General features: G+C 34.6%; 1 protein-coding gene across 2 annotated transcripts; it reads right to left on the reverse strand.

Annotated features, from left to right (window-relative positions):
* Positions 1-2,086: 2,086 nt before the first annotated feature.
* Positions 2,087-21,416, reverse strand: LOC106074354 (serine/threonine-protein kinase Nek4-like). Of its 2 annotated transcripts, none has more exons than XM_056025746.1 (11): positions 21,293-21,416; positions 19,275-19,353; positions 18,138-18,407; positions 15,884-15,984; positions 13,746-13,842; positions 12,991-13,098; positions 11,718-11,831; positions 11,084-11,309; positions 8,407-8,495; positions 7,241-7,355; positions 2,087-4,511 (listed from the first exon to the last, which is right to left on the reverse strand). In XM_056025746.1, exons 2-10 carry the CDS (start codon positions 19,350-19,352, stop codon positions 7,254-7,256), a joined length of 1,185 nt encoding a protein of 394 aa, XP_055881721.1. In that variant the 5' UTR covers position 19,353; positions 21,293-21,416; the 3' UTR covers positions 2,087-4,511; positions 7,241-7,253. The 2 variants fall into 2 exon arrangements, with proteins under 2 accessions (XP_055881721.1, XP_055881722.1); XM_056025747.1 differs by lacking the exon at positions 21,293-21,416 and adding an exon at positions 19,615-19,686.
* Positions 21,417-22,159: the final 743 nt, after the last annotated feature.

Raw genomic sequence — 22,159 nt, forward strand, 5'->3', positions numbered from 1 at the left:
TAGGTTTTTATCGAGTTTTTTTGTTCACCAGTTAATAGTCTATAGGTGTAGGCATACAGACAAGATAGTTAAATAGCGAGAGATGGAGAGAATCGACAAGACTAATGACTTGGACACAGGTGTTCGTGATCCTAAGAGATTAAACGGCTTGTGCATGTACAGATATTTTGTTCGATTGAACACAAACTGTGTGAGCATTGATACCAACATCTGTATTGAGAATCAGTGTGAGACTCACGCAGACATGTGTATGTGTTGTGTGAATGTAGACCATCATTAACATTAGAAGTGAGAGACAGTGTGAAAAATGTTGTATACTTTTTGTAACCTAAGTAAATGTGGATTACAGATTACAATATTTGAAAATGTACATCATTTTTAATATTTTTAAGACAAAGAATAAAGATCTAGAGGGACAAAAATGTGTCGACATGATGTTTTTTAAGAGAAGTCACTAAATCATAATTCACAATTAACAAAACACAATCTAATAAAATACTCAACAAAGTTAAAGGCCCAGTGCTCCATCTTCTCTGGAGCCATTAGAACATGGAATGGGTTGCCTGAATCAGCCAGAAAAACCAAGACTTAGCAGAGTTTAAGTCTCAAATTAACATGCACAATAGACCAACACGTGGATACGCGTCACACATATTTATTTCTGCATGGAGTGAACGACTGTATAGAAAATACAATTAACATGCATACAGGTAATATGCATGTTTATTGTATTATATGGATACGCGTAGGACGTAATTATCTTCACTTTCGAAGGAACGTCTGTAATTTATAAGATAAGCTTCTAAGAGCCATTAGTGCATAAACATGGGAAGGGTTGACTGGGGTATGTGAACGAGTAGCATAAACTACTTGGCTAACCATCAAGGGGGGGGGGGGGCTTGAGTTCAACTCCCGATGCAGACCAGAAAGTTTAAACTGCTACTTGACTCGAGCTGGATTGTTTAATGCTGAGAGCGTTAAGGCAACGCGGAAACGTTCTCCCGGATACCCCCCTCGCTCCCCCCCCCATATGACAACAAGATTTGAACAGAGTGCACCAAGAGGGTGATATCCCCCCCCACACACACACACACAGGCAAATCGATTATTCTCTATTACCACGAGCAACTATGTTAACACATGGATACATTTAGTACTTAGCCTAAAGATCTCTTTTGAAATATAGAAAAAGAACGAGTTCTCTTCCTGACTTGACGGGCACACAGTGTCACAAACCATGCTGCTCTAAGTTAGGGCTAAGTTTTGCTTGTGTTTCTGTACCCCCCCCCCCCCCAGTAAGTGACAAGCTGACCACTGGGGCATGGGGAGCACCACGGGGCATGGGGAGCACCACGAGGTGAGATCCTGAACAACTTCACGTGAATAGTGGGGGGGGGGTATCTATGGTGTGTAGGTGACTTTGTTTGAGTTAGAGAGGGACTTAGGAAGTAGACAAGAAATATCAGTCAAAGTGGAAAATTGAGGAGATTTGAGGTGAGAGAGAGATGGTAGTAGTTTGCTGTGTGGGAATAAATTATGTTTATAGAGTCGTTTTCGAAAGAAAACTTATATATAAATATATAGACATAAAAGAATGGCTCGCTTGCTGGTGATACCCCATTTTGCGATCTGAGTCAAGAATTAATACAACTTTATTACTATTTGTACGAGTCTGCGGTGAGAGCTAAGTGTCTCATGGATCGCCTTGTGTAAGACTGGACTAGAGTGGGAAGCGTGGTCGAGAGGCCAAGTGCGCTTGAACTTGGCTTGGCTACCTAGAAGGGCGCTCGAGGTTCGTTTACTGAGCGCACGGAAAACCAACTCCTAAATACCCCCTCCCCCCCCCCTCCACTGGTCCACAAATGAGATTGGACCAAAAGCGCTCTGAGCATGCTATAGGCCTAAGCATGAAAGTAGCGCTATATAAAAGCTATAATAATAATAATAGAGGTTAGAATAACTTGCCAACCATCCAAACAACTTGCCTGCACATCCACCCTAGCAACAGACGGGTTGTGGGAACACAGGATTAACTCAAACTGATAGCTAGTACAGACTAATTAATCAAGTCAACACTTTGACAAAATGCATTGACTTCATTTATTCAAGTTTTTTAAAAATTAAGATTATTATATTGCAAGATAATCATTTGAATTGGATGAATGTACAAAACAATTCAGTAATGAATTATATTTGATAAATTATTGAACACAATTTCAACAGTCTCTGAATTATCTCCCTTATTAAATTCATTTTCTGCTAGCCTTAAATTGGGTCAAGACAACAAAAAAACAACAACTTATGAATGTCATACAAATAAATAAATTATTGATTCTTCTTAGACATTATTAGAATACAATTATGTACATCAGATCTCAGGAAAATAAAAACAATGCCAACATTTTAGCAAATCAACTCAATCATAATTCATTTATAAAATTACTGCAAAACTTTAAAATGATTTCTTAGAGTAGAAACTAATATCAAACAACCTAGCTGTTTATAATTTATTACAACTGTCTATAATTTATTACATTACAGCTGTTTATAATTTATTACATTACAGCTGTTTATTATTTATTACAGCTGTTTATAATTTATTACAGCTGTTTATAATTTATTACAGCTGTTTATAATTTATTACATTACAGCTGTTTATAATTTATTACATTACAGCTGTTTATAATTTATTACAGCTGTTTATAATTTATTACAGCTGTTTATAATTTATTACAGCTGTTTATAATTTATTACAGCTGTTTATAATTTATTACATTACAGCTGTTTATAATTTATTACAGCTGTTTATAATTTATTACAGCTGTTTATAATTTATTACATTACAGCTGTTTATAATTTATTACAGCTGTTTATAATTTATTACAGCTGTTTATAATTTATTACATTACAGCTGTTTATAATTTATTACAGCTGTTTATAATTTATTACAGCTGTTTATAATTTATTAAACTAAATGTTGTAAAAGAAAATATAAAAATTTAAAAAAGAAAAAAAAAATATGTGGAATGTAATTTGAACTACAATATAATAACAATATCAATGAACAACATCTGGGCCAAGCTATCTCTAGTATATATTTCTCACGGCTATGGCCAAATTTCGATCCACGGTACCCCCGCTGCGGGGAAGAAGAGGAAACCGTGCCTCATATCCTGTTTGACTGCCCCAGACTTGCTGATCTCCGTCTCAACAGGTCTGGGAAAGCTAAAATTCTCGACCTGTATAGCGACATTTATGCACTACGCAAGACAGCAGAGTTTCTGTCCAGGGCTTTTGCAAGAGAGGATTTGAGACTCTCAAGCCCTCACTCAAATGGAGTTTGATGATGATGATCTCTAAGTATATGACCTTTGTTGGGGAAGGTAATAGCTAGCCCCACAACAACTTTCTAAACCTTTGACAGACAGGTGTCAAAAATGCTAGGACAAATTTGTACAAATACTCCTTCTTCCCTAGCCCTATTAGAGCATGGAATGGGTTGCCTGGGCTGGCCAGGAAAACCAGTGACTTCACAGAATTTAAGTCATTAATTAACATGCATGACTAGATGCATGATGCGTAGGACGGACATAATCATCTTCTTTTTTGAAGTAACATCTGTATAATATAAGATTATATAAGATAAGAAGAAAAAAAACTTTTGTGTGCATATACTCAAGATTTGTCCATATTTTAATCATCTGCATTAAATTAAAAAATAATAAACAAACTCATATATTCTACATAGTGAATTAGTGGATTAATGATATGATCCATGATTCCTAGTTGTAAACAAGTATTATGTTTTGTTCTAGATGTACTAGTGTTTATTAAATAAGTTCATTTCAAATATAAAATAAAAAATCACTTCAGGACAAATATCTGGTTTGTGAACTTGCTGAAAAAACTGTTGACATGCTTTCTAAGGAAGTGATTCATTGTCTCCATCAATTCTCTAGGACTAGTTGTGAGTTTCACAAGCTTCTTAAAGTGACTAAAAACTTCATCTTAAAAAAAAACAAGCAATCAAAATTTTTTTGATAGAAATAAGTCAAAATGTTGCTACTGTCAGATTTGAATTAGTTCCTCTTGGTTCAAAACTATAAATTTTTTCAATAAAAATTTAAAGATAAATCTGAAGCTTAACATAAATTCTTTTAAAAATGTAAATGAAATGAAAATAAAAACAAAATATTTGTAAAACAAATATTCTTTTCCCTTTAACACATTGTAAACTTTAATAGATTGAACACTGTGAATGGAAAGTAGATTTATCACATAAAACTTTTGAACAAGAGTGATGAATATGGAAACTAATAAGTAGCTTATTTCAAATATGTTATAACTGTCAGTAAAAATAAGCTCCCACTGTCTGTAACATACTCCTAAATGGCCTGGCCTGCCAGTGTGATTAAAGCACTAACCATTCCAGATGAAACTGTTTAGACTGGCAATTGAGTAAAAAATCAGAGATTTGAAGCAAGAAGCACTTGCCTTGTAAGATGATTCATCTAGGATAGAGGTACACCAATACAAATTGTAGCAATAATACAAATCAGTTACAGAAACCACAAAGCGTTCAGGACTAGCATGATATTTATTGTAAAAAAACTTCTACAACCAAGTTGGTGGGAAGCGTGGTCGAGAGGCTAAGTGCGCTTGAACTTGGCTAGAAGGGGGCTCGAGGTTCGACACCCGACTCGGGCAGAGCTGCGTTTACTGAGCGCCTAAAGGCAGCACGGAAAACCAACTCCTAGATACCCCCTCCCCCCCCCCCCCCCACTGGTCCACAAATGAGATTGGACCAAAGCGCTCTGAGATGAAAGTAGGGCTATATAAAAGCTATAATAAAAAATAAAATAGAATTCCTTTGAATAATGCCAACAGAGCTGAGAGACATGACTCATGATCACTTTATTTCACTTTAGGAATGTACACTCAAGAGAGTATCATATGTGCCCATCTGAGCTGTAGAAATTTTTAAAAACTTTATCAGACTAATCATTTATTTTTAGGGAATGAACTAAATGGACTAAATTAGTGAACCTTTCTAAAACATTTAGAGAGTTGGGGAAAAAGAAGATTTTACTAGAAAAGGGAGAGAAATCAAGATAGTACTAATGGGAGAAAAAAAAATGGTCATAGCTGGTAAATAAAAAGTTATTTATAAGTACTAAGAATTATTTTTTTTATAAGCAGAAACAATAATCAATAATCTGATTTGCTTTGGAATGACACTTGAAGCATATTCATACTTGACAACGGAGTCAACAAAAAAGCTAACTGGCATTCATACAATCCTGCCTTGACTACTGCAATGCTGTTCTTGCAATGGAAATGCAATTATGTATATCTGATGACAAAATCACCAAGCTGCATCAATCAGAACAATGCTACAAGAGTTGATTCTGCTACAGCTCTCTAACATACACTGAACAGGCTTCCTGTGGAAGCAAGAATCAACTACAAGGTGACCACACTTTGGCATCGGTACATCTACAATATGTCCCTCAGAGAGCCCTACAATCCATGGACTCAACGTTTCTAGTGTAGCTACGTTTCTACCTCAAAAGTTATGGTTTGCGGGCTTTTTCAGGGGATAAATATATGATTAATACTTGGACTACTCTCTAAAAGGGCAGACAGACAAGGAAAAAAAGAAAAAGAAAAAAAAAAGAGACATCAATAATTTAATCTTACAGACAATCCTTAACTGCAGAATCCTAGAGACAATTCTAAACAATAACAATATCTTCTTATCTTATCTTATATAATACATACGTTACTTCAAAAAAAGAAGATGATTACGTCCTACGCGTCATGCACTTAAATCATGCAGATTAACCAATGACTTAAATTCTGCCAAGTCACTGGTTTTCCTGGCTAGCTCAGGCAACCCATTCCATGCTCTAATAGCACTAGGGAAAATGTTTTGTAAAAATGTTTTACATGTTTCGGATGTTCCTTCAGAGTTGAAGATAATTACTTCCTAGTCCAAACCTCTCGCAGGTCGACGGGGGATAGGAGCAGGCAGGGTTTGAACCCTGGACCATCGATAAATCTGAACGACAGTCCAGCGTGCAAACCGCACGACCAGGCAGCCACTTGTACAAATTTGTCCTAGCATATGGAACGAGACATATCAAAATTAGGGACCTTAGAAAAAGAAGGACACGCTCATAATAGAAAGAAAAATAATTTGAATAAACTTCACATTATCCCATAGAGAATAAATCATCATGTTCCAAAGAGGAAAAGGACATTTCTGAAATTGTCATCATAACAATTCAAACAAATTAAATACCATTGTCAAAAAAAAAGCAAGCTGAGACTGAACAGCAATATCATAGAGACTTTTCTGCAGGGAACACTTCCAGGGAAAAAAAGGAGAAGCAGACAAAAGAAGCAATGGGGAGACAGGATCAAGGAATCAACAGGCCTTTTAAAAGATTCAAAATTCTGGCAAGAGATTAAGAGGACTGGAGAGAGATGGTCAACCGATCATGTGCAGTGCCCCAATGACTAAGGGACTGGAGGTTAAATGCAACACATTTATAAGCTGTCATAATTAATAATAATAATAATAATAATCTTTATTGTCCATATGGAATTTGTCTTACAATTTGTGCATTACACCAAACAAAAAAACATTATAACTATAAGAAACCAAAGTGTACATTCACACCAGACTCACTCATAATTTACATGTGACAAAGTTTATACCAGATTGTTCTTATTTAATGATTTGATTGCCAGGGGAACAAAAGAGTGTTTGTGTCTGTTTGTCTTTGCCCTAAACTACCCAGACTCTGATGTCTCATTAGCTGGCCTAAGCCAACAAAATTGAAGTTAGTGCAGAGAAGACAATTTTTTTTGGGAGGGGTGGGGGTGGAACTGCAAAAAAAGCCTAAAAATGAGCAACAAAATGGTGCTAGTTAGAATAATATGTGGTCTAAGTTCACTTTTAAACAATAACTGTCCAGCAGTAAAGATCTCCTACTCTAAAAATATTTACATAGAGGGTATTAACTTTCTCAATAGACACCTTTGTTGACACTAAATTGTTACTCATAAATCATTGCCAGCGTGTACACTCCAATACTACCATTGATATGATTGATTTGATTTTTTTAGCACCTTTAAAGCCACATTGTGACCATTAATCTTTTGAGGTTAATCTTCCTCGACTCAGTAAAAGAAGATGGGATGTTCAAAATGAATGTCTTGACAAACTACTTACAAGGAAAAGACTGTCAAGATCTACTTGTGTCTTTGTACTTTGTGAAAGTGACTTTCTGAGACCTTGTGTATAACGTTACTATACTGTCAGAATCACTCTTTGTGGACTGCAACATCTTTAAATGACAAAAAAAAAACAGAATAAAAAAGAAAGATTAAAATTAGAGACAACAATGTTACTTTAATCACTATTTTCTCTTAAGATGTAATGTCAGGTAATTTTACTCATGTAGGGTATGATCGTTTGAATGAGTATGGTAAAGTATTTTTAAGCAAAATTGTAAGGTCAAGGGTAATTTTTCTTGAATTAATAGGTAAAGGTTATTTCACTTGAGGTTTAAATTAAAGTTAATTTTTTTAAGCAATATAATAATAATTATAACAATGGCAATGACCATCTCTCTCCAGTTCTCCATATCTTTTGCCTTGTATGATAAGGTTATAATTCACTGATGTCATTTGAATTTGAAAATCCCCCCGGGCCCCACTTGAGGGGGGCCCCAAAATTATTTTTTTTACATTAAACATTAAATTTTACGCAAAATGCAGGGGCCCCCAAAGACGTCAAGCCCCCAGGGCCACCCAACCAAAAGAGATACAAGACACCGATAGCAACACAAACAGACACAAACACTCTTTTGTTCCCCTGGCAATCAAATCATTAAATAAGAACAATCTGGTATAAACTTTGTCACATGTAAATTGTTCCCCTGGCAATCAAATCATCAAATAAGAACAATCTGGTATAAACTTTGTCACATGTAAATTATGAGTGAGTCTGGTGTGAATGTACACTTTGGTTTCTTATAGTTATAATGTTTTTTGTTTGGTGTAATGCACAAATTGTAAGACAAATTTCCTTACGGATAATAAAGATTATTGTTATTATTATTATTAAAAATTCCTAGCTACGCCCCTTAGCTTAGGTTATGTCTAGGCTAAGTAGCAAAGTGTTTAGCTTCCAACAAGATTATCTGAAGTTTGATTTTAAATCTAAAATTTGTAATTTTTTAAAATCAGAGTTTAAACTATTTTAAAGACATTTGTCTTAGCCCAAGCAGTAAATTACTTTGCTGGTCATAAGACATTTTGGTCATGACCCTTACTTGAACAGCTGACTTCCCAACTTTAGTTTATGATGTAAAAGAAGAAGAAAACAGTATTTACTTGATAAAAATCAGAGTCGTCTTCTAATGTCTTGATCTGATGTGATTCATGAACAGGAGTCTCCATAACTCTATTTGCAGACTGTAATACTGTTAGACATAAAAAGTAATATTAATTGATATGGCTAAAAGTTAACAAAGCATTTATTAATTTCATTAATGGAGACAGTTAGGGTGCACTTATATTCTCTTTTGAAGGCGCGGTGGCTGAGCGGTAAAGCGCTTGGCTTCCGAACCGGGGACCGGGGTTCGAATCCTGGTGAAGACTGGGAATTTTTAATTTCGGGATCTTCGGGCGCCTCTGAGTCCACCCAGCTCTAATGGGTACCTGACATTAGTTAGGGAAAAGTAAAGGCGGTTGGTCGTTGTGCTGGCCACATGACACCCTTGTTAACCGTAGGCCACAGAAACAGATGACCTTTACATCATCTGCCCTATAGACCACAAGGTCTGAAAGGGGAACTTTACTTTACTATATTCTCTTTTGAATGAAATATCTGCGCTCAATGGACTCAACGCTTCTAGTAGTGCCACGCTTCTCCCTCAAAAGCTACGGTCTGTGGGCTTTTTCCGAGCACAGACCAAAGGTTTGTAACTCATTCCTCATTGACCTCAGACAGACAACATGCTACACTACATTCAAGAAGAACATAAAGACCTTCCTGTTTAAAACTTTTTTAGATTAGTTTGTCATTTTAGCCCTCGTGTTTGTGTTTGTAATGTTATCAAAGCAAGTTTGTCGTTTTAGCTCTCATGTTTATGTTTGTAATGTTATCACAGTGCCTTGAGCCTACATTTTCTTTGTTAACAGTGCTTTATAAATAAAATGATTATTAATTTATAAGATGGCTTCATGTTCCACAAGTTATATTTTTTGAAACCTACAACTATATCAAGCATACCAACTATGCAGTGAATCCCACTGTCTACTTGGAATTCTTTTTCAGTATAATTTGGTCTATAGAGCCAATATACAAAAAAAAAATAAAAAAAAATAAAGGGAGTTAGTGCTTGTGGGTGACATTTGTGGGTCAGTAATACAAACACAGTTATCAAGAATCTCTTCAATGATGCCACCAGTGCGGTGTACTTCAACCATAATATTGGGGACTGGTTCAAAACCACAGATGGAGTAAGACAAGGCTGCCTACTTTCACCAACACTCTTCAATATCTTTCTTGAAAGGATAATGAAAGATGCTCTCGAGGGCTATGAAGGTACTGTTAGCATTGGAGAAAGAAGAATAACTAACTTGCGCTTTGCAGATGACATTGATGGCCTAGCAGGGACAGAAGAAGAACTAGATGACTTGGTGATGTGCATTGACAAGACTTCCGCAGCATATGACATGCAAATAAATGCCAAAAAAAACCCACAAATTATGACCAATAGCCAACAGGGCTTTAAAAGGGGCATCAGTATTGGAAGTGAATAGCTGAGTAATGTTAGCAGCTTCAAATACCTCGGAGCTATAGTCTCAGATGAGGGAATGAAACCGGAACTACTGCCTGAATTGCACAGTCCACAGCAGCCCTTTCAAAACTTAAAATAATATGGAAAGACAAAGGCTTAGCCCTCAGCACCAAAATCAGACTGATGCGCTCCCTGGTCATGGCCATATTTTTATATGCTTGTGAGTCTTGAAGGCTGACTGCAGAGCTAGAGAGGAGGATCCTAGCAATGGAATTGAGATGCTACAGAACAATCCTAGGTATCACATTCAAAGACCGCTATCACAAACCAAGACATTAGAGACAGAGTTACTGCAGCGATTGGACACGATCATGACCTGCTAGATATATAGTAAAGAAATGCAAGCTCAAAATCTATGGCCATATTACAAGATCTTCCGGGCTTGTAAAGACCTTCATACAGGGAACAGTACCAGGAAAAAGGAAGAGGCAGACAGAGAAAGCGATGGGAGGACAACATTAAAGAATGGATGGGCATGCCATTGAAAGAGGTTCTAACTATTGTAAAAGACAGGGAGGAATAGAGAAAAACGGTCGACGAGTCTTGCTTGGTGCCCCGACGATCCAACAGACTAAGGGATAGGTAAAGATAAACAAAATAATAACACAAACACTTTGACGTTTATTAAGGAATTCCCAGATCAACTAGAAATGCCAATTAAATCTTATGTTAAAGTCTGCGTGCCCACAATATAGATATACATACTTCATTAAAATACAAAAGTGAACTCCCTAGGATGACTATACGTAAGTGATGCATCCAGAAACACATAGAAAAGTTTCCTTTTTTTTTTCTTAAATTCATTTGACAATATCAAAAGCTTTATATATTTTAGAGAGAGAGACAAAAAACTTGGATGATAAGGAACAAATGCATGTGTTATATATAAGATCATATGTATAACATATAGGACTTTAATAAATATTGTCTTTAAAAATACTGCTGCATGTGCATGAAAAATAAACCAGCATATTTAATTTAAAAACAAAAGAATTCGCTTTCGGAGGATTATCCACTGACAAAGGTACATGCAATAGGGAGATTTGAATTTCAATAGTCCTCTAGTTTTTTTTTAATTTAAAGTGACCAAAAGAAAAAACAAAAACAAAATGGCTAAAAAAAAACATGGAAAAAAAAGGTTATTAATGCAGCAAAGTAAAAAAAAAAAAGCCAAACTGAAAAATTGAATTAAAAAAAAAAGTTACCATCAACTTTCTCATTATCTGGTTCATTTATTTGCTTAATTTTTTCTTTATCTAACTTTGATGAACTGAATCTTGATTTTTTTTTCCTTGGTTTAGGCAACGGTCTCATAACACCAGACAATTGTTCTTCAAAATCTTTTAATGCTTTACTTAAAGATTTTGTGTCGAAATGAACTTTTTCTAGTGGCTTATGTGGACCTGAACAGTAAGGCTTGCCTTGGATTTGCTGCAAGGATAGACATAATAAAAAAATTTTATAACATAACATTTTACATCCTTTATTCATTATTGAGTTAGCCGATTAGTAAATATGTAAATCAAAATGCTGGACAAATAAATTAATTTAATAAAATACTCTGAAAGACACAAAGACAAAGGCACATTCCTCGTCCCATATGCTAGGACAAATTTGTACAAATACTCCTTCTTCCCTAGTGCTATTAGAGCATGGAATGGGTTGCCTGAGCTAGCCAGGAAAACCAGTGACTTGGCAGAATTGAAGTCATTGGTTAATATGCATGACGCGTAGGACGTAATCATCTTCTTTTTTGAAGTAACGTCTGTATTATATAAGATAAAATAAGATTTAAGAAATAATAATAATAATAAAATAAAAGAATTTTGTGTTACATACACAAACATAAAATAAAATGTCAGTGGCATCTGGTCGAGATTTTGGTTTCACTGTGAGAATGGTCTGTACAAGCTGACGTAATACTTGTTGATAAATATTTGGCATAGGCCCAATCTGAAAGAACAAAATTATTTTGATTGCATTTTATATCTCCATGGAAAATAACAGGGGAAAATAGGAATAGACCATATTAATACAAGAGCCAGGCAACTATTTATATTCAAGAGATAAACATCTCATACACTAATGGACCAATAGTCTGGCACACATCGGAATACCCAATATTCTGCCTGATGCAGTCCTGATGCAGTCCCAGCTGCGATGGGCATGTCACGTCTGCAGAATGGAAGACCACTGCATCCCTAAACGACTCTTGTATGGCCAACTAAGCGAAGGAAAGCGCTTGCAAGGTGGTCAAAGAAAGCACTTCAGGGACACCCTCAAAGCTTCTCTGAAGGCGTTCAGCTAAGACCCAGGCACCTGGGAGACAGAGGCACATGACAGAGCATCATGTCATCACGCTGTGAAAACTGGCGCACAGGTTGCTGAGGAAAAAAGAAGAAAAACGCCAGAGAAGAAAAGCAAGGCAAACGACACTAGCTCCAGCTGGAATAACCTGCCCAGTGTGTGGCCGAACATTCTGGGCTCACACAGGTCTCACCAGCCACATGAGGAGGCATAAAACCCCAATGCAAAGCCCTCAGCCCCCTGGATGACAAAGTGGTCATCATCCAACCACGATGGACGAACTATATTCTGCCTATTGGAAATGAATGGGAGATGATATAAAGATTTATATTCTCATTTGATTGCAAAATGAATTTGAAACGAAATACAGAAACTCAGGCTAAATACTGAAGACTTTAAATATTTTGAAAACAATACCCATAATAATAATTTCTCAAAGCAGAATGATATTAAGTAATAAACATCCAACATTTAAGTAGAAAACCACAATAACTGAATTTCTGACTGTACAGTTTGCTCTCATTTACCTTTTTTATATCAACTTCATTCTAGAATAATCTGTTTAAGAATATCTTCTTGGAAGTCTCTAGATGCTTCCAGCATGTTTATTTACATATTTTGACAACTCAAAATTTGACAAAGTTTACTATGAACTTTCTATGTGATGCGGAAGTGAATCTAGTTCTACCTGAATTTCATGAGAAACACTGTCAACATGATCTAGTGTGTCATTCTATGTGCTGCTGCCCTCTACAAATGATCAAACCTTTAACCTTAGATCTTGTGAATAAAAATACCCATATACCTTTCCTCTAGTGACTTTGTTCACAACCTCTGCAATACTCTCAGCCTTGAATGTTGGTGACAGTGTCATGACTTCATGGATACAACAGCCTAGACTCCAGATATCTGTCTGTTGGAATACAAACCTGTATAATTAGGGTTTACATATCACAAATATAAAATTGTGATGGCAGTTAAACAATATTATAACTTATATATAAGATTATAAATAACTTTGAAATCTCAGGAGATCCTGAGTTACTAAAAGTCGCAGAAGTAACCAACATCAACGAACATCCAATTCAGCAAATGAAATCCCTGATAAAGGGAAAATCAGAGATAATTAACATTCCTGATGGACTTTTACAGGATGGAGGAGAAACCATAAAAACACATTTTTAAAATTTGCAACAAAATCTGGAGTCAGGCATAAGCCCTGCACCCAACCAGTCATCATCCCCCTTCCAAAGAAAGGCCATTTGCAACTCTATCAAAACTACTACACCATACCAGCCAAGTCCAGCTAAAAATTATAAACCAGCTAAAACCATTAATGGTTTTAGACAAGGCAGCATCACAATAGAACAAGTCCTAAACCTCAGGATAGTCAGCGAGAAATACCTTCAACACCAACAGAATATCGTTCATGTCATGATTTCAAGAAAGCTTTCAATAGAATGTGGCATGAAGCACTTTGTGTGACAATGGAAAAGTACAAATATAAATAAAAAATAATTACAAATCTGTAAGGTCATTTAAAAGTGGGTGTAATATTACCTTTGTTGTGTAGGACTCACCACTGAGTAATTCTGGACTCATGTACAAGTATGTTCCTATAAGAGTGTCTAGTTTCTGATTTGTAGAATCAAGTTCCCTGGACAAACAATTAGAATAAAATGTAAGACTATGATACAAACATATAAAGATGGAGAAATATAATTCAAAAGAGATGCACCAAAGTGTGTTTATTTGGTTAATAAGTAAACCAATAAAAATGTTATCAAATTATTATATTATAGGTTAAAGTAAAAATGAAAATTTATTTTATAAAATGCTATTAAATTACATTGTAAGCTCAATGTTGTTGTTTTTTTAACTCAAAAGACATAATAATTTAATATTATTAAATATTGTATTATACATACATTTTATTATTATATACAATTTTTAACATGTATTACTTCAATAATAGTGAGAACAAGGATGATAGCAAAATGTATGCAGTGATCTAAGAGATGAACTCCCATTGGGAACAGGACAGGAAGGATTAATCCTCCAATAGTGCTCTAGCAAGGTCATGGCCAGTCCAGCTTTATAATGCCTCGAAGCCACCATAAAGATTGAGTGACACATCTTCCCTTAACTCTCTCCACAGCGACTGCATCAGGAGTCGTAGTTCAATTAAACCAGGCAAAATATGCCCCAACAGGACAAAGCTCTGTCCTACACTGCACAATGATTGACCGGTCTGACCTCCTCAACACTACCATAGATCGTCATGATCTGGATGATGCGTATGCTGCTAGACACAATGGGCCCTCTTGGATTCCTTCCAAGATTTTAACCACTTCTCATGAATGAGTGGTCAGATTTCTGCCACTGCCTTTAGAAACATTCTACGAGATTTGTAGCAGCGAGCATGAAGTGTCTTGTGATGAAGTCTGCTGCCAGAATGCTCCTCAAGCCACAATGTGAAGGCATCCACTACATAAAAACAATAGCTCCTATAAATTGGCAGATGATTGGCAGTGCCTTTTCTATGGCAGTCATGATCAATTCTCTAAAGGCTATCGAAGTTTTCTCATTGTTCAAGCATTTAAAGTGTTGCCACCTTCTATTCAATTAAAAAGAACCAGTAAAGTCATTTTAACTGTCATCAGGTATTCCAGTAAGCAAAGCATTGCAGTAGTCAAGAAATGAGAATATTATTGCCATTGGAAGTTTTTGAGATAAGTCAGTAGGAAGAGATCAGTCATTATCATATAAATAATTCTAAGCACACCATCAACTGACTTAAATGTGTTTTAAAAGAGAGTGTGGATTTCAAGTAAATTTCAAGATTGGATATCTTGTTCTGTCAACAAATGGAACCAGGCAGATTAATGTTATTAACATTCTTCATTTAAGTGAGGACTTGAGAAGCTCCGAAGCTTCATTTACGACATTTTGTACATAAAGTTTGTACGTTTCCAAACAAGTAAAGAACAATTGGATTGTAACCTTCATTTTACGACATTTTGTACATAAAGTTTGTATGTTTCCAAACAAGTAAAGAACAATTGGATTGTAAGGCCTGTTACAAATTCAGCAAGCCAGAAACAAGTATGAGACATTTTTTATTTTTATCCTTGTTAAAAGAGCACTGTGAAGTCATACTTTGACCTCAACTGCTCTACTTAGGAATAAAACATGCTATGGCTCATCATATTTGTCAAAATGTTTGTTCTAAAATGTTTCGGATGTTCCTCCAGAATTGTCTACATCCAAGCCCAAACCTCCCACAGGAGAAAGGGGGACAGCAGTGAGGAGGGTATGAACCTGGGATCACTGAGATGATTAAACAACATTCTAGCACACATACCACATGACCAGGAAGCCATACATTGAGATGATCAAACAACACTCCAGCCCACATACCACATGACCAGGAAGCCATACATTGAGATGATAACACTACATTGTTCAGTTTTCTTATATTGGTTGCTAAAAGACAGATAAACTTGCAATGCAGCTAGGTCTTAAAACATGTTCTGTTGACATTAATATGCTATAGCTCTTGTAATCTTCACTCTAGTTTGATAACTGCCACATTTTTTTTTGTTGAAGTTGATACATTAAAAGACATTCTAACATCCAATAATATTAATGGTTCTAACTAACATATGGCTCTACAGGTATAAAGTAAGAGTTCTGACCTTGCAATGCCTAAATCTCCTATTTTTATATGCTGTGAGCTATGAAGGAAGATGTTGTCTGGTTTAATATCTCTATGGATGATTCGACTGTCATGCAGATACTGTGGATACAATTTGTAAAATGCAAAATACATGATGAGATCATACAGCACTTCCTTGTAAATTATTTAAAAAAAAAAAACTTTAAGAATCAGTCAGTATCTGTATTAGACTACACTTTATCTTAAATTGTCTGTATGTGTTTTTTAAATACTGTGTTACATTATAATTGAAGGCCCTATATCAAGAAGGTGGTCAAGTCACAACTTGGTCAACTTGAGAAAAATGGCACAAAAATCTATTTTTGTATGTTCCTCTTGATATTTGATTCTTGTGGGCTGTGAACTAAAATTCTTTACAGTCTTGATTGGCAATTTTTCACTCTGCTATCTCAAGGATCTGAGGGGATTCTTCATAATTTACTTTTCTGTCAATCTAAGAAGGAGTTAAAGTTCATTTAGACTTGACCTGCTTCTTTCATTGAATGAGATAAATAAAACAAGTATGCTCATGATTCTTCTATAGATGAGTCTATTCTGAGCTAAAATAGTGTAACATGCTATGTTATGATATTATGTTAAGCTAAAACTAAGGCAGTAGTTTGACAGGTAAATAGTGTTCCTTTTGTTTACACCATAGGTGCTACAATTCAATGCAGTTTCATGTATAAAGTGGCAATGGCACTATGTACACATAGACTTCAAACTCATACTTCTTCTTCTTCATCGTTCTCATTATTATGTTGGAGTGTTCATATATGACTAGACCAATGCATGAGATGAACTGCGCAGTGGTTTCCAAATCAGGGAGCTCTCCATATAGGAAGTTCAGTATCTTCTTCTTCTTCTTCTTCATCATTCTCATTGTTATGTTGGAGTGTTCATATGACTAGACCAATACATGAGATGAACTGCGCAGTGGTTTCCAAATCAGGGAGCTCTCCATATAGTTTTCTTTCTATTGGGGTGATTTTGGGCCAATGTCTTATACGGGCCTCTTGGTAAAGAGAGCAGTTTTGGAGGACGTGGTCGGCATTCTCTGGTGATACTCCACATGGGCAGATTTCACAGGCTCCAATTTTGAGCCTGTGTTGTCGCATTCTGTTGTGTCCGGTCCTGAGTCGAAAGATTAGACGTTGGTCTTGTCGGGATAGCTTATAGTAAGCGTCATCTTTCTTGTGGTTTGGATGAGAGCTCGTCCATTTCTCATTTATTTTGTTTACAATTAATTTCTTCATTTCTTCTGGATAGAGTGCAGAGTTTATTTGAGAGTTAGTTCTCCCACTCTTGGCGAGTGTGTCAGCCTTCTCATTTCCTTCTAGTTGTACATGGGCTGGTATCCATTGAATAACAGTTATTTTGCTGTTGTTGTTGAGCTTTGTAAGTGCTGTTCTGAAACTCATACTTCAACACATGGGAAGTCTTGACAGAAGGTGCACAGAGCATCCTGGTGACTAAATTCAATTTTCATCCAAATGTGACTTAACCAACTTCTTGCTCTAGTGCCTTCAATTCTTTTTCATTACTTTTAGTAGCACTTAAAGGACTAAACACTTAGTACCATATTCTACATTGTTGGAAAGAATAAAATAAACTTTAAAACTTTTTTCGCTAAACCCAGATGGGTTGCCTATTCATACAAACATCAAAAAGGCAAAGAAGCAAAAATTAATTAACTGATTTGTTGCAACAAAGATTTGAGAAAATACCATAAATGTCAATTTTTTTAAATTACTGTATTTTCAGTAGGAATAAATTAAATATTACTCCTTCGTATGTCATAAAAAGTCATTTAATTTTTCATTAGTTTATCATGCAAAGTTAGTCTGATATGAGAATATTTTTTACCCACAATACTTTGATTGATGAAAAAAATAGTGAAGAAGTGAAGACAAAAACCTATAAAAAAGCTAACAAGATCCTCGAAATAAAGAATCACCCTTTGTGTCAAGATTTTGTGATTTTACCATCACAAAAAAGATACCGATAGCAAAGACAAACAGACACAAAACACTCTTTTGTTCCCCTAGCAATCAAATCATTAAATAAGAACAATCTGGTATAAACTTTGTCACATGTAACTTATGAGTGAGTCTGGTGTGAATGTACACTTTGGTTTCTTATAGTTATAATGTTTTTTGTTTGGTGTAATGCACAAATTGTAAGACAAATTTCCATACGGACAATAAAGATTATTATTATTATTTATTGCTTACTCTCAAAGCATCAGCCATTTGGCCAAGCCATTTAAGAACTGTCTCTTCAGGTACATGTTGAGCTTTGGTTTGGAGATTAGAGAGATACTCTCTAAGGTTACCATGGTTACAAAACTCAGTCACAAGGTAGAGAGATTGACTATCCATGAAGTAGGCACAACATTGCACAAGGTGTGGATGACAAAGTTTGGTCATTAACTTTGCCTCAGAATCTAGTTTCCTGTCCTCTAGCTCCACAAGTTTGTGAGTCGAGACAACTTTTAATGCAAACTGTGGACAAGACAAATGGAAAGAAATGTGAGTCATGGTGATACACTTAAATCTGTAAACTGACATTGACATACACGCTAATTAGTACTTTTGTTTACTTTCAAAATCCTTTACTTTGTAGAGATTTTTAATAACATAAATTTTCTACAAAAAAAAATTGCTGACAATGAAAACTTTAACAATAACTCATGGCAGACAATGCATGGATCTGGATCAGGTGTAATAAAGTAATTCACTACTTGAACTACTACTACTAGCTATATGAAATACAAAAGCAGGATGTTTGACGCAGACATTTTAGTGCAAAATATTTTAGCAACATTAAATATTTTTATTTAATTACGTATTTAAAAAGATTGATACATCTCCTAATACCCATGAATTACTGCTCTCCTGATTCTTGGGGCTCGAAGAAAATATCCAACTAATACTATTTATGAATGTAACTATTTTATTTTTTTTTTTTTAGTTGTAAATAGAGCTGTACTTTATAAATGTCTTTATTAATATAAATGTGTTAAAACTATATTAGGGGACATATTGGCTGAAAGGTAATGCCTCTGAACCAAAGGGTCTCAGTTTCAAATCTATGTGAAGACTGTTATTTTGTATTTAGGGATTTTTAGTAGGCTCCTGAGTCAACATAATTCTATCAGGCACCTGACATTATCTAAAATTATCTTATAGATTACAGATGTTATAAGTCATAGGTTTAATTTGGAAAGTAAAGACGGTTGGTCGTTCTACTAGCCACATGACACTTTGTTAACCATCGGCCATAGAAACAGATGACCAACACATCATCTGCCTTATAGATCACAAGGACTAAAATGGGTACCTACTTTTTTTTTTAAATATGTTACTTACTTCATTTCCATCAATAACATTTAAATGATATACTTGACCAAATGCTCCTTGACCAAGTTTCTGGACAATGGTATACATTCTGTAAAATAAAAAGTTTGTGTTAGGGTTACATTTCACAAAACTCTTTCTTAGTCAGAACAATTTTTATTAATAGTATTATAACCTTTTTTTCATTCTTTTCTCACTCTGATCACTCCCATTTTAAACTTTAATTGTCAAAAGTACTGTATGCATATAAAATAGGTAGATTTTATAGTATGTAAAAAAAAAATATTTAAGTAAATTTGTTCCATTTAATCTAATTTTTATTTTTTATTTTAGCTAAGATAAATAACCTAACCTTTGAAACTCAGCAACAAGTTTTTACAGTATGTATATTCTGAAATAACATCTAGAATACTCAAAAGATTAGAAAAAAAAACAAAAGATTTTTATGTGAGTCATTTCTTAATACACTTTTTTAATGGACAAGATTTATACATGCTTGAATGGCTTTTGAGTTCTTATAACATAGAAACTTATCACTAAACTGAAAATGGAAATACAGCTATTGTAATTTGTTCTCCTGTCTGTTTCCATTAAATGTGTTGTTTTTTTTTTGTTCTTGTCTGATTTGTGAAAAGTTCTTTTCATAAACTGTAATGCTTCGTTTGATTTTTTAATAATAACTTCATCAAAATCAGAATTCTATGTTAACTTTTCATGATGATAACACTTTCATAATTATGATTTTTTTTAGTCTGTGTAACTGTTTTACCCTGAACAATATAAGTAGTTTTTTTTTAAAGTTTTTTTGTTGCTCTTAATAACTGGCATATTTCTGGATGGAAAAACATGTTCCAATCGCTTACTCATTTCTATAACTCATCCAATTATTCCTGTAAAATTTTTACTAAAACAATACAATCAAATCCTTTATGATCATCAGACAATGCCATCTGTGCTGGCTTGGTCATGTCTACCAAAGCAAATCTTATCTTCTTATCTTATATAATACTGATGTAACTTCAAAAAAGATGATTATGTCCTATGCGTCATGCATGTTAACCAATGAGTTAAATTCTGCCAAGTCATTGGTTTTCCTGGCTGGCTCAGACAACCCTTTCCATGCTCTAATAGCATTAGGGAAGAAGGAGCATTTGTACAAATTTGTCCTAGCATATGGAATGAGGAATGTGCCAAAATTGCCTTAATCTTTCTGTCTTTTTGAGCATTTTATTAGATTTTGTTTTTGTATTTAAAGATTATGGTTCAGTGTTTTATGACGCGTAGGATGTAACCATCTTCTTTTTTGAAGTAACGTCTGTATTATATAAGATAAGATATAATTACTATAATTGCTTCTTAAATTTTTAGTCTTCTATCCTGAGGGCTTTCTAAATTTAGTGTCACCTTAACCTGGGTTATATGTGGATGAGTCCATAGGAATGCTTCTTCAAACTAGGGCTCCACTATACATGAAAAAGTGTAGCTTATAAATCTATTGATGTAGCCGTAGGATATCATAATAATCATATGATTATTATTATACAAATCTACTAGATCTAGCATTCTAGACTCTATATTTATATACTATTCTACACTGAGTGATAAATCGTAATGATATTCACTGATATATCTAGTATATAGATTATAGAATATAGATCTATATATTATATAATAATAATCTTTATTATCCGTAAGGAAATTTGTCTTACAATTAGTGCATTACACCAAACAAAAAACATTATAGCTATAAGAAACCATGACAAGATGATATCTAGATGGTAATTAGACTCTAGGTCTAGATGTATACTGACTAGATCTATGATTATATTATTTATTATAGATCTATGTTATAGTTATACTATACTGACTTATAGTCAGTAGGCCCTAGAGTAGAGACACTAGAGTATGAATTGAATAATGTCATTTCATTGGCATTTTTATAATATTATTATTAGGCATAATTAGGTTAGCTTGATCTATACTTTTAAAAAGACCACCCTAGGTTAATACGAGGGCCAAAAGGGTCTTACTCTAGATAGATCTAGATCTGTATCGAGATCTAGACTAGATCTAGACTAGATCTAGACTCTAAGACTACAGTTAGATTTAGATCTAGAGAAGTCGAGTTTTGATTGAAGAATGTCTGTAAACAAAAGAACGACAACTGAAAGCAGACATTGCAGACATAACATTTTCGTTTCGCATATTTTGCCCTCGAAGAAATCTTTAATTATTTATTATAAAATGTATACAATTCTATTTAAGACTTGTTTAATAGGCCTACATTAACAATGTCCAATAAAATCAAATTTATAATTTAGTTAATGTATTCATATAAATCTAGGATCTACTTATTTCTTGCTGCAACAGTTTACGAATATTTTCATTACGCATTATTTTCGGCGTTAAAGAGACAATATGTATTATAGGCCTATCAATGTCAACTTGTTCACAGAGTCCAAGCCTTTTTAAAATTTATTGACTGCTTAGGGATTTTTTCTCGAATTTCTGCACGTTCAGTTGCTAATGACAGAACATTTTGATCACGGAATGCGTCTCTAAAATTCATTATAGCCTACATTTATTTTAGTGGAACTCGATCCATTACCTATTATAAAGCGATGAGGATAATATTATGATAGGCCTACTGATTTGCCTGAATCAGTCAGGAAAACCAACTTTTTGAACAGAGTTTCAGTGTCTTAGTAGCATACACAACTAGATAAACGCTTGTCATCCGTGGCAACAATCCCTAATTCCCCCTGTAATGTTGAACATAAAGGGTGTGGGTGGAGAATTTATTTAAGAATTTCTTAATAATGTTTTCAAAACATAATAGGCGGCCTATTTCATAGTTTGGTTATTGCTTGTAACAATATTAAACAACTATGCGTAAT

Source organism: Biomphalaria glabrata, chromosome 4, assembly GCF_947242115.1.
Source record: "Biomphalaria glabrata chromosome 4, xgBioGlab47.1, whole genome shotgun sequence".
Lineage (NCBI taxonomy): Eukaryota > Metazoa > Mollusca > Gastropoda > Planorbidae > Biomphalaria > Biomphalaria glabrata.